At 46.1% G+C, this 15,466-nt stretch overlaps 1 protein-coding gene across 3 annotated transcripts in view; it reads right to left on the reverse strand.

Annotated features, from left to right (window-relative positions):
- PIAS2 (protein inhibitor of activated STAT 2) overlaps nucleotides 1-15,466 on the reverse strand; it is a 65,328-nt gene that overhangs the window by 43,553 nt on the left and 6,309 nt on the right. For all 3 annotated transcript variants that reach the window (XM_073618927.1, XM_073618944.1, XM_073618935.1), the window contains exons 2-5: nucleotides 13,315-13,780; nucleotides 10,809-10,893; nucleotides 7,128-7,178; nucleotides 6,946-7,036 (exon numbers count right to left, since the gene is read on the reverse strand). In XM_073618927.1, coding sequence (XP_073475028.1) covers nucleotides 6,946-7,036; nucleotides 7,128-7,178; nucleotides 10,809-10,893; nucleotides 13,315-13,780 — 693 coding nt within the window. The remainder of the gene's footprint in view (nucleotides 1-6,945; nucleotides 7,037-7,127; nucleotides 7,179-10,808; nucleotides 10,894-13,314; nucleotides 13,781-15,466) is intronic.

The following is a 15,466-nucleotide window of genomic DNA, read 5'->3' on the forward strand; positions in this document are numbered from 1 at the left end:
GTACCGCTGCCTGCAGCACACTACGCCCAAAGGCGATATCCTCATGCCTTCTCACATCCACCTGTTAAAATCTGGTGAATGTATGAACTGAAGACCAGGTTGCGGTCTTGCAGATTTGAGCCATAGAGGCCCAGTGATGCACTGTCCAAGAAGCACCAATAGCTCCTGTGGAATGTGCTTTGATCTGAAACGGAGTAATCTTCTGTTTCAAACCGTAAGCCTGAATAATCAATTGTCGAATCCATTTAGAAATGGTAGATCTGGACGCTGCCTGTCTTCTATTGGGACCCTCTGGCAGCACGAACAAAACATCCGTTTTGCGAATTTGAGCAGTTGTTTCCAGATAGGCCTTGACTGCTCTTACTACATCCAAAGAATGTAGTGACTCTTCTTTCGAAGAACAGGGATCTGGAAAAAAAGGAAGGCAGAACAATGTCTTGGTTTAGATGAAAATCTGAAACCACCTTCGTTAAAAAAAACTAGGATGAGGGCGCAATACCACTCTATCCTTGTGCATAATCAAATAAGGCTCTTTACAGGAAAGAGCTGCTAATTCTGATACTCTTCTAGCAGAAGAGATGGCTACCAGAAAAATTAACTTCCTTGTCAGCAAGTCCAAAGGAATCTGACGTATTGGTTTCAAAGGGCTGTTTCTGTAAAACAAACAGAACCAAGTTTAAGTTCCAGGGGTTTAGGGGCGCCTTAACCGGAAGATTAAGATGCGTCACCCCCTGCATAAAGTTTCAGACCAAAGAATGCAAAGCAAGTGGCCGTTGAAATAATACTGATAAGGCAGAGACCTGGTCCTTGATGGTACTCAAGGCCAGCTTCATCTCTAATCCTAATTGTAGAAAATCAAGAATTCTATCAATCATATATTTTCTGAGATGCCAACCCCTGGATTCACACCAGGATACATAAGCTTTCCAGACTATGATAAATTACTCTGGAAGCTGGCTTCCTTGCATTGATCAAGGTAGATATCACAGGACCTGAAACCCCACGGCTCTTCAGAACCTGGGTTTCAATAGCCAAACCGTCAATTTTAAAGTTTGTAAGGCAGGATGGAACGCTGGACCCTGAGATAACAGGTCTGGGCGTGACGGTAGGGTCCACGGGGAACCCACCGTCATCCTTACTATTTCTGCATACCAAGTCCTCCTGGGCCAAGTGGGGCTACCAGATGTACAGACCTTCCTGCCTGATCCTGCGAAGGAATCGTGGCAGTAGCAGAATATGCGGGAATGCATAAACCAGTGAGAACCGATGCCACGGAATCACCACCGCATCCGTCCCGTCTGCAAGAGGATCTTTTGTCCCTGCCACAAATCTGATATAAGCCACTGCTGTGGCATTGTCGGACTGGATCCTGACTGGGCAACCCTGTAGCCTGAGAGTCCAGGCCTCCAGGGCTAGATATGCCACACGGATCTCCAGAACGTTGATGGGTAGAGACCTCTCGGTCTAGGACCATACCCCTTGGACCGCAGACTGTTCCAGAACTGCTCCCCAACCCGAAAGGCTGGCATCCGTTGTTACCACCGTCCAGGTGACCGGTAGGAAGGATTTCCTTTTCTGAAAGCTTTCGGGTATTACCAATTGAGGCACTGACGCACTGCATGAGACAAGTGCATCGCAAAATCTAATGCCTGAACCCTCTTGTTCCAGGCCGACAGGATACTGTGTTGCGACAGTCCTGACTGAAACTGAGCATTGGGAACTGCTTCGACAAAGCTATCCTCTTTCCCAGCAGCCTTATACAAAGGCGGACAGAAGGACCCTTCCTGGTCCTGACTACCAGAATCAGCTCCCTTAAGGCAGTGATCTTTGCCTGAGGTAAAAATACCTTCTTCCTGGCTTGTATCTATGATCAGACCCAAATACTCCAGTCATCTTACTGGTTTTGGGAAAGATCTTTCTAGGTTGAGAATCCAACCTAGGTGTTCCAGATACTTGACTGTGGTCCTCAAGTTCCCGTTCAACGAGGCTACCGACCGGTCTATCAAGAGCAGGTCGTCTAGGTATGCTATGGCAGTTATACCCTGAGCCCTTAATCTGGCCAGAGGAGGAGGAGCCAAGATCTTTGTGGACACTCGAGGTGCAGTGGCTATCCCGAAAGGCAGAGCCACAAACTGGAAATGACGCCCTCCTATCTCGAAGTGCAGAAACTTCTGATGAGCAGGAAAAATGGGCACATGCAGATAGGCATCACTGATGTCTATCGATGCCAGCAAATTCTCCTCCCTGCAGGATGGAGACTACTGTCCGAATTGATTCCATGCGGAAGGACCGATTCAGATCCCTTAGATCCAGAATAGGTCTGACATCCCCATTTGGCTTTTGGACCGTAAAAAGGTTGGACTAAAAACCCAATCCTTGATCTTTCACGGGAACCACCATAATGACCTCTTGCGACAAAGTCACTCTAACGCTAGAAGGAGCGACTGCTTCTTCTCTGGATCTCTGGGGACACTTGATCTGAGGAAACGAGGAGAGGGAAACTCTTGGAACTCCAGTTTGTAACCTAAGGTTACCGTGGAGTAGGGCTGAAACGATTAATCGATATTATCGATAATAATCGATAATGAAAATCGTTGTCAACGATTTTCATTATCGATTAGTTGGTCCGCACCTTCCTTCTGTCCGTCCGTTTTAAATCCTCCCTCCCTGTGTCCTCGGCGCCGCCATTTGTGACCAGGCACGTTTGCGCCACCACACGTCCATGGCGCGCCTCTCCTCCTCCTTGCTGACGTCACCCCCCCCTGATCTTCTCAGCCCCGCCCGCTGCCTCGAGGGAACAGAGAAAAAATCCTCCCTCCTGTGTCCTCGGCGCCGCCGTTTGTGACCAGGCACGTCCGCGGCACACCTCTCCCCCTCCTCCTCTTTGCAGACGTCATCCCCACTGATCTCAGCCCTGCCCACTGCCTCGAGGGAACAGAGAGGCGAGGGCAAGAAGCGAGGAGAGCCGACCTGCACATTCATAGTGAAAGGTAGCAGCTAATAACACAGTAAAAACAGCACATTTTTATGACCGGGCACCATCCTAACAGTATTACTGGGGGGGGGGGGGGGGGGATGCCCCATCATTGGTGTTCCTGGGAGGGAGGGGAATAGACATAGTGCCCCATTGGTGTTCCTGGGAGGGGGGGGGGAATAGTGCCCCATTGGTCTTCCTGGGAGGGGGGGGGGGGAATAATGCCCCATTGGTGTTCCTGGGAGGGGGGGGAATAATGCCCCATTGGTGTTCCTGGGAGGGGGGGGGATAGTGCCCCATTGGTGTTCCTGGGAAGGGGGGGAATAGTGCCCCATTGGTGTTCCTGGGAGGGGGGGGGATAGTGCCCCATTGGTGTTCCTGGGAGGGGGGGGGATAGTGCCCCATTGGTGTTCCTGGGAGGGGGGGGGATAGTGCCCCATTGGTGTTCCTGGGAGGGGGGGGGAATAGTGCCCCATTGGTGTTCCTGGGAAGGAGGGGGAATAGTGCCTCATTGGTGTTCCTGGGAGGGGCGGGGGGATAATTCCCCATCATTGGTGTTCCGGGGGGTGGCTGCCTGGAGTAGTAGTTCCCCATCATTGGTTTTCCTGGGTGGGAGGAGAATAGACATAGTGCCCCATTGGTGTTCCTGGGAGGGGGGGGGGAATAGTGCCCCATTGGTGTTCCTGGGAGGGGGGGGGGGGAATAGTGCCCCATTGGTGTTCCTGGGAGGGGGGGGGGGGGGGGATAGTGCCCCATTGGTGTTCCTGGGAGGGGGGGGGGAATAGTGCCCCATTGGTGTTCCTGGGAGGGGAGGGGGGATAGTGCCCCATCATTGGTCTTCCTGGGAGGAATAGTGCCCCGTCATTGGTGACCCTGGGAGGAATAGCACCCCGTCATTGGTGTCCCCGGGAGGAATAGTGCCCCGTCATTGGTGTCCCCGGGAGGAATAGTGCCCCGTCATTGGTGTCCCCGGGAGGAATAGAAAAAAAATGGCACATTACGATTTTTTTTTATGATTTTATCCGATTAATCGAAAAAATAAATCGGCCGATTAATCGATTATGAAAATAATCGTTAGTTGCAGCCCTACCGTGGAGATTACCCATCTGTCCTGAAATCCTCCTGCCAGAGCTCTTGAGAACTGTAGCAGTCTTCCCCCCACTCGAGCGAGCAGGGGCACCCCTTCATAAAGAGGTCTTAGAGTCCTGTCTAGCAGGCTTCTTCCCCCAGGACTTTTGTCTCTGGGGTTTGACTCGTTTCTTGACTCAGACGGAGAAGACAGTTGCGACTGCCTAGAGGCTGATGCCCCTGGCACTGGGGAAAAGAGTCCGTTTGAAAGAGGGACGCTTACTCCTCTTCTTAACAGGTAAGAGAGTGCTCTCCCACTAGAGAACCTTTGAATATAATTATCCAAGTCTTCTCCAAACAACCTTGCACCACGAAATGGAAATCCAGCCAGAAGTTTCTTACATGGTGCTTCAGCTGACCAATTATTCAACCATAAGATTCTACGCATACGCACCAACCCAAGTGAAAAAACGAGGGGTTTGCACGATAGAATCTCTAATGGCGTAAACAACAAAACATAAGGCCGCTGGAAGGTTAGCCAACCCCTGGGCCTGCTGTTCAAGTAAAACTTTGATGACCTGCTTAACATGGTCTCTTAAGTATTGACAGACTCCGATCGCTGCCACTGCAGGTTGAGCTACTGAACCTGCTAAGGAGAAAATATCCTTCAATAGGGATTCCATCTTTTAATCCACAGGATCCCTGAGCCTCTGAGCATTGTCTACAAGACAAGTCAGACTACAGAGGAAATGGCGGCATCAACGGCCGGTATCCCCCACATCTTTATAAACATTTCTTCTATAGAATAAAGTGTTGAAAACTTTTTCCAGGCGGAAAAAACGTTTATCTGGGTGATCCCACTCAGAATAAATGAGCTTTTTCAAGTAAATTATGAACAGGAAAAGCATGTGTTGTTTGAGGAGGCTTCAGTGACCCCAAAGAAATAGAGGGTTCTTTAACTGATTCAGACACGGGTACTTTAAATGTGGAGCGGACCAATCCAGCAAGGATGCCTTCTCCACTTGATTCCTCAGAGAAGGAATCATCCGTCCCATCCCGATCCTCTGAAAGGGATTTTTCTCCCCTTGGCTCCTCTCCTGAGGGTCTCGGGTAACAGAGGAAGACCTAGTGCATTTTCTTCCACTGAGTGAAGATGCAACTATGGCCATTAATCTTTCCTCTAGACCATTAATAGTTGAGGAAAAAAACCTCCTGTGTAATGTATACAGGGGCTGAAGTGCTAGAAGCAGGTGTAGCCCCTGACCCCAACGGCTCTCCCTGACTAGCCGTCCCTGGCCCCTAAGGGGGGGGGGGGGGAAGGTGCTGCAGAAAGGGAGTCCTCAGAACCTGAATGAGATCCCCTAGAGTCTCTGGTTCTTGGGGTATTTGAACCTCTTCTACCCATAGTGCAAAGCAGCAAGGTGGAGGTATCACAAAATGAACACTGACTGCTGAGCGATGTAGTCTGGCAAAAACCTTGCTACCAAATGCCCAGTCTGGTGTTCCCTTAGTAAATGCTGCCTAGGAGAATGTCTGTGTCCCACCTTGCATGCGACCGTCAGCTCTGTGTCCCTCCAAAGGCTTTTGTGCACCTATAAAGTGTGCCTTTAATAGCCTGCAATGTGGGTGTCTGAGCACGCTGGACGCTGTGCTGACGCCCCGCCCCCCCCCCCCCACCGCTTCCCGCGCTAGCCGACCCTCCGGGATAGCATGGAGGAAAGGCTGGGGGAGGGGGAGGAAGGAGAGAGGCCGGTAGTAATGGGGCCTGCACGTGGCAATGGCGGTGAAAGTGCGGTGTACAACTGCCTCACAGACCACCTGCGGCCTCCCCCTAGTCTGGGGGGAGATATCCCTGAGGAGAGCCCCCCCATCCCATCCTAGCTGGAGCCGGCCGGAGGAGCTTGTGCAGTGTGAACACTTGAGACAGGCATCAGCATGAGAAGATATGTGCTCTTGGCAGCCCCCGGTGGCAACAATAGGCATAGCATGCATTTACCTTAAAGGAGAAAACCTACTAGAATTAAAAAATTCTGTAGAATCTCCCTTACCTTATCCAGCCGCAGGGTTCTGTTATACAGACCCAATCTTCACCTCTCACGGTGGGCTCAGTTTGAAAAAAACCTTCAGAGACTGGGGCCCCCTACGGATAGGGGGATCCACAGTTCTGGGCCTGTAAAGCACCCGGCCAGAAATAAGGATAGAAAACCATTTTCTGATAGGTGGGGTCCAGCTCTCTAAAAAGAGGAAGCGTTACAGGTAAAACCTCGTTTCTTCGGACACGAGGCCCGGGTACCATCCAATTCGACCTAGAAAAGACAATTTGAAATGGATCCGGTTCGCCTGGCTTGCCCCAGTATAGGATATTCCCTTTGGAGCTCAGCACAGGATATCTTTACACGTCCATCACCTAAGACACTGGCGTAAAAACTGAGGTATCCCTGCAAGGGGAGGGATTATATAGGGGGTTGAACTTCCTGTTTAGGGTGTGACCAGTGTCCAATCGCCTAGTGATACCTATATAACCCATCAGTAATTACTGAGGCTCTGTGTCCCGTGATGTTCGAGAAAGAAAGTTGCAACGCATTTTAATCCCCAGGTTCTCTGCTAAAAAAAAAAAAAAACAAAAAAAAAACATAATGTTTCTAGAAGAAAAAAAAAAAAAAAAAAAGATGATTTTTACATGTAGGAGCGAAGTGCCAGAATTGGCCCGGATGGGAAGTAGTTAAACATGGGGGTTCATCTTCTTAGCGTTGGTCGGCAGAGGTAAATTTTCTCTGAACACTCGGCTTTCATCCCATAACCAAAATGTGTGACAATAAGCTACAATTGGTTCTAGTGTTTGTTGATTCAATATAAATGCGAAGAATAAAAGTGCTTTTTAAAAATAGATCTTAAAAACTTACCGGCAAAGGAAATAGTTTTCCATTGACCTTAATGCAGAGACTGCTGGGAAAGTTGTCCTCCTGAGGACAGCTGGTCTCTGCCAAGCACAACCTGTTTGTGGCAGAGAAAACAAGAATCAATACTATTTGTATGAAGGAAAAAAAAAAAAATAAACACATCCATATTTGAAATGAGACTGTACCTCAGCTGGACCTGCACTGAATAGTCTCTCCTACCTCCAGGCATGTAATCCCTGTGGACATGGAGAACAAAGAGCAGAGATTTCACTTATGGACAAAGATTGTTGTTTAAATGACAAAAACTTGTACAAAAATTGTTTTCAGTTATTCATTTGAGCCACTTTACACACTGTGGAAGCAGGCGGTTTACCTGTCTATAAACTGATCTCAACCATGAAAGAGCAAAACAAGGAGGGATGAAAAGGCCTAGTGCATTACCTGATCAATTAATTAAAACCAAAAAAAAAGATGCCAAAAACACACACAAGACCACAGACCAACAGCATGGTCTATAATGAACCCAAATGACAAGGAGGTCACGATGCGAAGATTTGTCGCCAAGACATAGGCATCACTCAGACGTGTTTCTAGGGACAGACCCTCTTTCTCAGGAGCAAGGATGTCACATCACTCTTTATGTCAGGGCTCGCCAAACCCCGGGCGCCAGGTCGCATTTGCGACTAGAATTAGCGACCTGGCGCCTGGGGCGGCACAGCTGGGGTGTCCCGTCTCCGTGCGACACCCCCCCTCCCGGCGCGATTGCGTTGGGCCGCGGCTTTGCGGCCTTCTGCAGTCCTATGGTTCCTTCTGCAATCGGGCGCCCTCTTGTGGTGGCCGTTGGTATGACAAGACAACCACCAATACTAATGGAGCTTTCCCTGCCCGTTTTCACTGTCCGCCCATCTCCTTACCTTTTACTTAGAAACCCCAAACATTATACATATTTTTTATTCTAACACCCTAGAGAATAAAATGGTAAATGGTAATCGTTGCAATACTTTCTGTCACACCGTATTTGCGCAGCGGTCCTACAAGCGCACTTTTTTGGGAAAAAATACTTTTTTTAATTAAAAAATAAGACAACAGTAAATTTAGCCCAATTTTTTTTTTTTTATACTGTGAATGATAATGTTACACCGAGTAAATTGATTCCCAACATGTCACGCTTCAAAATTTCGTCCGCTCAAGGAATGGCGACAAACTTTTACCCTTTAAAATCTCCATAGGCGACATTTAAAAAAATTCTACAGGTTGCATGTTTTGAGTTACAGAGGAGGTCTAGGGCTAGAATTATTGCTCTCACTCTACCGATCGCAGCGATACCTTACATGTGGGGTTTGAACACCGCTTTCATATGCGGGCGCGACTTACGTATGCATTCGCTTCTGCACGCGAGCTTGGCGGGACAGGGCACGTTTAAAATTATTCTTTTTTTTTTTCTTATTTATTTTAACTTTTTTTTTTTAAAAGAACAGTGAAAAAATAAAAGTCACTTTTACTCCTATTACAAGGAATGTAAAAATCCCTTGTAATAGAAAAAAAGCATGACAGGTCCTCTTAAATATGAGATCTGGGGTCAAAAAGACCTCACATCTCATATTTAAACTAAAATGCATTGAAAAAAAAAAAAAAAAAAATTGTCATTTGGAAAAAAAAAAAAAAAAAAAAAAAAATATATCCCTTTAAGAACTATGGGCGGAAGTGACGATTTGACATCGCTTCCGCCCTGCAATGACTTGGAGACGGGTGGGGGCCATCTTCCCCTCACTCGTCTCCATATCAGGCCAGGGACAGGTCCGGATCGCCTCCGCCGTTACCGACGGCCACGGTAAGCGGTGAAGGGCACCGAAGCGCGGCGGTAGGGGGGGGGCCCTCTCTCGCCGCCGATAAAAGTGATCTCGCGGCGAATCTGCTGCAGAGACCACATTTATCTGAAAGAGAACCGCTGGCTCTTGAAGAGGATACCGGGGTTATGGTAGCTAGCTGCTACCATAACAACGGTATTTCTCTTCAAAGACAGGACGTATATAGTCATCCTGCGGGAAGGAAGCGGCTAATTAAAATGAATGTATTATCTGTCATCTCCCTGCTTGGCCCCTTTCACATGGGCTGTCTGATCAGGTTCGCCTGTCAGTTTTTCAGGCGGACCTGATCGGACCCTTAGCGGGGATATGGCGGTCTTGTGTCCCTGCATGGCAGGAAATAAAAGCAATCATATTCGTTCTAGTCGTCTTTCTGTGTAAATTTGGTTAACTTTCATATTGAAAATAAAGCTTTGTCGGTCATTTAAAAAAAAAAAAAAAAAAAAACACACCACAACAAACCTGGCTCCTAACTTTTTTAGCTGGCTCCTAGATTCCAAGCAAATTTGTCAAGCCCTGCTTTATGTAGACTAAAAATTACACAACCGCATACTGTGCAAACTGACTCTGGGTTGTGCATTGTACTTTTAATTTTATTATAGATTTGACCTGTATTTTGGATTATGCTAACTTCAAGTTGTTTATTATATAACCATCGGTATGTGGCAATAACATTTTTTAAATAAATAAAATCACACCACGACTTGGATTTACTCTAGTTTTGCTCAGCAGAGGGGGGGAATCTGTCAGAGCAGAGCAGGCGGATTACAGGTCCGTGTCCGCTCCGTTAATGCAGAGCAGACACGAATGCAGCTCGCTCTACTCTATGGACGGCCGTGTGTAAAACAGTCCGGCTGTCCGTTTATACCCAGCTGCCCTCCAATCTGATGGAATAGATGCTATTCCGATTTCTTAGCGGACAAGATTGGAGGTAAACGGACAAGTCTGTTTACATCCACCGCTCCATAGAAGTTAATGGAGGGTCCGATCATGTGAAAGGGGCCTTATTCAGGAATTTCTTCCAGATCTGTGTGGTAATCCAATAATCTACATCCTATAGGGTTTCACTGATACGAATACCGATACTGGTGACAGTGTAGGTGCCAATACCAAGCATTTGCACAAGTACTCATACTCACGCAAATGCTCTGATACAGAATGAATGAGTTCAAAGAGCACTGCAAGAATCGTATGCGGCTTCCTCCATTGTTCCTGTATAAACTCAGGCTTGCCATAGTGATTTCAGCCTGGGTTCACACAGGAGCGGTGTGGGAAACCGCATGCAAATCGGACAGGAATTACACAGTATTCCTGCTCAAATTGCATGCGATTCGAGCCCATTAATTTTGCATGGGCTGAAAGTGCACTACATAAGGTATCAATACTCGGCATCAGCGAGTACTTTCCCAACCTTTCATATATATATAATATATTATATATACACATATAAATATACATATACACACACACACACACACACATACTATATACATACATACACACATACATATACACTGTGTGGGCGGCACAGTGGTGTAGTTGGTAGCACTCTCACCTAGCAGTAAAAAGGGTTGCTGGTTCGAATCCCAACTACGACACTACCTGCCTGGAGTTTGCATGTTCTCCCTGCGTCTGTGTGGGTTTCCTCCGGGTACTCCGGTTTCCTCCCACACTCCAAAGACATGCTGGTAGGTTAATTGGCTTCTGTCTAAATTGGCCCTAGTATCTATATGTGAGTTAGGGACCTCAGATTGTAAGCTCCTTGAGGGTAGGGGCCGATGTGAATGTACAATGTATATGTAAAAGCGCAGCGTAAATTGCTATACAAGTACTAATAATAATAAATATAAAATATATATATTTATATTTATATTACACATATACATACACACACACACAAAACCACAATATAAGCTATACAAATACCAAAACGTGGGTAAAATGCACTCCTGATCCAAAATAAAACACAAATGCCAGAATGTGATAGCATTTTGGATGTACCTGGAGATACAGATCTCTCGCACTTGCTGAGGGGTCAGAGCAAAGATGAAGAATTTCTCCTGAAATCGTTGCAGGCTGTTCTGGACTGAAAAAACACAAACAAATCTGATCAATCTGCATTTGTCCAACTCTAAACATGTATTAGGTAATCAAAGTATCTATCAATACTACGTGCCGTGTACATCCATTTCTTCTATGTTAATAATTTTCATGGGTTAATTCTCAATCTGTATATGTGTCAGTGCCCAGAAGACAAGGCAAACTTCTAAAACTATTAAAAAATAATTTAAAGAATTAAATTTACTTTCTGCTTCAGCAGATGTGGACACACACACAAATTGTAACTACGGTTTTACTATATCTACTGTATCTCAAAATTAGAAAATCATCAAAAAGTTAATTTCAGTAATTCAATTCAAAGAGTGTATTTCTCGCATTTCTCTCTTTGATTATGGCTTGCAGCTAGTGACAACCCAGAATTCAGTATCTCAGAAGATGAAAATATTACAGAACAATAATAACAAAAAAATGAATATAAAAAAAAAAAAAAAAAAAAAAAAAAAAAAGAGAAGGATTTTGAATACAGAAATGTTGGTTTAGTGAAAAGTATGTCCATGTACAGTATAGTATGAACTCAATACTTGGTCGGGGCTCCTTTTGCATGAATTTCTGCATCAATGCGGCGTGGCATGGAGGCAATCAGCCTGCGACATTACTGAGGTGTTCAGGAAGCCCAGGTTGCTTTATTAGCGGCCTTCAGCTCGTCTGCATTGTTGGGTCTAATGTCTCTCGGGGTGGTCCGGAAGTGGTTAAAGTGATTGTGAACCTCAGACATGGAGTATGAACAAAGCATATCCCTCTACAGTGTTTGTTTATAAAACTTGGTTTGATTTATAAAGACGTTATAGATCACAATGGCTAAATCTGTGTTTGTAGTGCATGTTCAAATACCATAAACAACATGTGATTAGATTTTTACTGCACCAGTAGATGCAGTATATCAGGGAATCCTGAAATCTGACTCTTAGGGCACTTTCACACTGAGGCATCGGCGGTGGTAAAGCACCGCTGTTTAGTGGCCAAAAAAAAAAAAAAGTTAAAATGGGCATGGGCGCTTTAGGAGCAGTGTATACACCGCGCTCCTAAAGCCATTGGCTCTTAAAGCGCCTCAAAGATGCTGCTTGCAGGACTTTTTTTAGCGTCCTGCCAGCGCTGACAGGAGAGGCGCTATTTTTAGCGCCTGTAAAGCGCCTCAGTGTGAAGGAAGCCCAATTTTAAACTTCTGGGAAAATCAGTGAGCCAATCACACAAGCAGGAATTTAAGTTTCTGGGGGGTGTTCTGTATACCATCTGTGTACAAAAAGAACACCTCCAGGCAGCTGCATCGCATTTTACAGAAAATTACAGTGGCTGCAGATTGAAAAGAAAATAATTTTTCGTAACATTTAATTACAATATGACTTGTGTTGCAATTGTATACGCTCATTTATTTATTTTTTTTGCCTTTTTTTCCCCCACGAAAGTAGAGTTACCCTTTAAAGCGGTGCGCCACCCTAAAGGGGACGTTCTGCTTTAAGCTCTCCCACCCCCCCTTCCTATGGCACATTTGGCATGTCAAAGCGGGTATCTAGTTTTGACAGGTACCCGCTCCTACTTCCGCTCGAACTGCCTAGACGATCCAAGTGGAAGTTCTATTTTCCCCCTCCTTCCCTGCAAACTTCGGAGACACGTCGCAGGTCCCAGAAGATTGCCCGACCATTCAGGAGGTCGCTGGATCATGGGACAGGTTGAGTGTGTGTTTATTCAAAGTCAGCAGCTACACTTTTTTGTAGCTGCTGACTTAAACACAAAAATGAAAATGTACTGGAGATTTTAGTCGACTATAATACGACTAAAACAATTCAGATGACTATAATACGACTAAAACAATTCAGATGACTATAATACGACTAAAACAATTCAGATGACTATAATACGACTAAAACAGCATTTTGGTCAAAAGACTAAAACTAAATTGAAATTTAAAGGGATACTAAAGGTTTGTTTTTATTTTTTTTTTAAAAACAAACATGTCACACGTTGGATGCATTAAGATGAAAAAACACAAAGTTTTACAACCCCTTTAATGTCAACATTGAAGGGGTTGTAAACCCTTAGGGTTTTTCATCTTAATGCATTCTATGCATTAAGGTGTAAAACCTCCTGTGATGCAGCTGCCCCCCCAGAGCCCCCCTTTTACTTACCTGAACCCGATCTTTCCAGCGTCGGGGGACGAGCACACCAGCTCCAGCTGGTGTCTCGGGTCCCAATTGGATAGATTGATAGCACTGCCATTGGCTCCTGCTGCTGTCAATCAAATCCAATTTCGCTGATCCGCTTTTGAAGTGCACTCCTGAAGGACAACACATACACTAAACACTAATTGACATAACCCCTTACTAATGAGGTTGTCAATGACTAGATTCCTTGCTAGCTACAGGGAAACCAGAATATTTTCTCCACTTACCCAAGCTGGTGGGCTTGATGAGGATATCAAGAACATCATAGAAGGGAAGACTTTTGAGATGAACATCCGGGTGAACAGGTGGGATTGGAGGCGAGAGCTGCTGGATGTCAAATTGAGGTTTGGTGTCCTGCAGGAGAACCATTCCTAGTGGAGATTGTGGAGATTGAGGCATTACAGAGGTTGAAGGTAACGAGTGGATACCAGTGAGATCAGAGTCCACCGAAGAGTTACTGTCCAAGTTAAAGACATTAGATCTGATGGACGACAGTCCCGGAACGCCGTCTAATGTCCGAGGGAACCTCCTCCGGTACAGCTCCTTGATTTTAATCTGAACAGCGGGACTGCAACCATTCTTCAGCAAGTGAAGGGCCCTCATGAGAAGATCGTGCTTGCGACCGCTTTTGTTGCGTCCCGCAAAGCCCAACAACACCTGGAGTTCTGACACTCGAAAACTGGACACCATATTCTAAAAAAAAAACAAAAAAAACAAAAAAAACAAAACACACAACACAACCTGTCAGAAAAGCCGAGCATAAAAACTAAAGAAGCCATTATTACAGGTTAAAATAAGGAGACAGAATCACTTGAAGGAAGCTTATTTTATAGCACTGCAACATCAGTGTTAATGCTGGTACTATACTTTTTGTGCACGCATACATGTTTATGTTAAATGTTTTTAGGCTTCATTCACACTAGCGTGACTTGTCACGTGACACCAGACATGACAAGTCGCAGCCACTCTTTAATGGCACCCGTTCAGATCGGTCCGACTTAAAAAATTTGCAGTGATTTTGAAAAGGTGCCTTTGGTGCGACTTTTGATACAACATAGACAGACATTTATAGGTTGGACTTGATGGACTTGTGTCTTTTTTTCAACCTCACCTACCATGTAACTATAGATAGATCCACTGAAATTCGCATCAAAGTCATGCCCCAAAGTCGCATTGGAAATCATGCGACTTTGGAGTCACGCTAATATGAATGGAGCCTAAAAGGTTTATTGTCATTCCCCCATGGGCGACCAGGACTGTAATTGCTTCCAAAAGCCTAAGACTAAATTATGCGCTGGAGGGACCCAAGATACAGAGCTATAAAAACACAAAAGTTGCACCAAATTACCCAGATTAGCACCTACAGGACCACCCAACCCTGTCCCCACAGAATCAAATAGCCACTGCGAGACACCCCGCCCCTATGGAAAGTCGCGTCATCACAACTCTTCAGCCTGGCCAAACCAGCTCCTACGCAGGACGATGCATCAATCCAAACCACCAGCAGATTTTCAGGATGACCCATCACTGCAGCCTTGATTAGCCTTTACCAACCGTTTCCACGGAACCGAACGGCCCTACAGGAGCACCATTCATTCGTCAAGCACAGCCCCGATTGGCCCCTACAAGATGTGCCATCACAGCAGACCTAACTGGCCTCCTCTACAGGGTTTCTTTTCACTACGGCCCCCTGATTGGCCCTTGCAGGATGACCTGTCACCGCTGCCCTACTTGGCCTCTAAGCGACAACCTGTCACTGCAAACCCGAGCGGCTCTTAAAAGGAAAAAGTTCACCTAAAATAAAAAAATTATAAATTCACTTTTTTTTTTGCAGGTAAAAAAAAAATATGCATTTACTTTTTTTTTGTAGGAGCCTGAAAAGCATTCTACCAGCGATCTGCCATGCAGGACTACAACAGACTGTGTTTTAGGGCTTGTAAACCCTCGTGTTTTTTCACCTTAATGCATCCTAAGCATTAAAGCGGAGTGTCACCCAAAAATAGAACTTCCACTTTAAGGGAAGGTGACCCCCCCCTGACATGCCACATTTGGCATGTCATTTTTTTTGGGGGGGGGCAAACCCTCTTTTTAGAGGGTTCCAGCTCCCACTTCCTCCCGGGGCACCTCGGCGCCAAAAGTAAGTTCACCTCTCCCCCCTCCCTCTCGGCAATCGTCTGGGACACGTCATAGTTCCTAGATGATTGCCCGGCCAGTCACAGCGCAGCTCGCGAATGCACAGTGCGTGCCCGGCTGTGAAGCCACATCCGGGCGCCCTACTAGACAATGCTGGCGCTGCAGAGTGGAGGGGGAGACGAGCGGGGCTTCGTTCCCCCGCATCACTGGACCCTGGGACAGGTAAGTGTCCGATTATTAAAAGTC

The sequence above is a fragment of the Aquarana catesbeiana genome, linkage group LG01 (assembly GCF_042186555.1).
Source record: "Aquarana catesbeiana isolate 2022-GZ linkage group LG01, ASM4218655v1, whole genome shotgun sequence".
Lineage (NCBI taxonomy): Eukaryota > Metazoa > Chordata > Amphibia > Anura > Ranidae > Aquarana > Aquarana catesbeiana.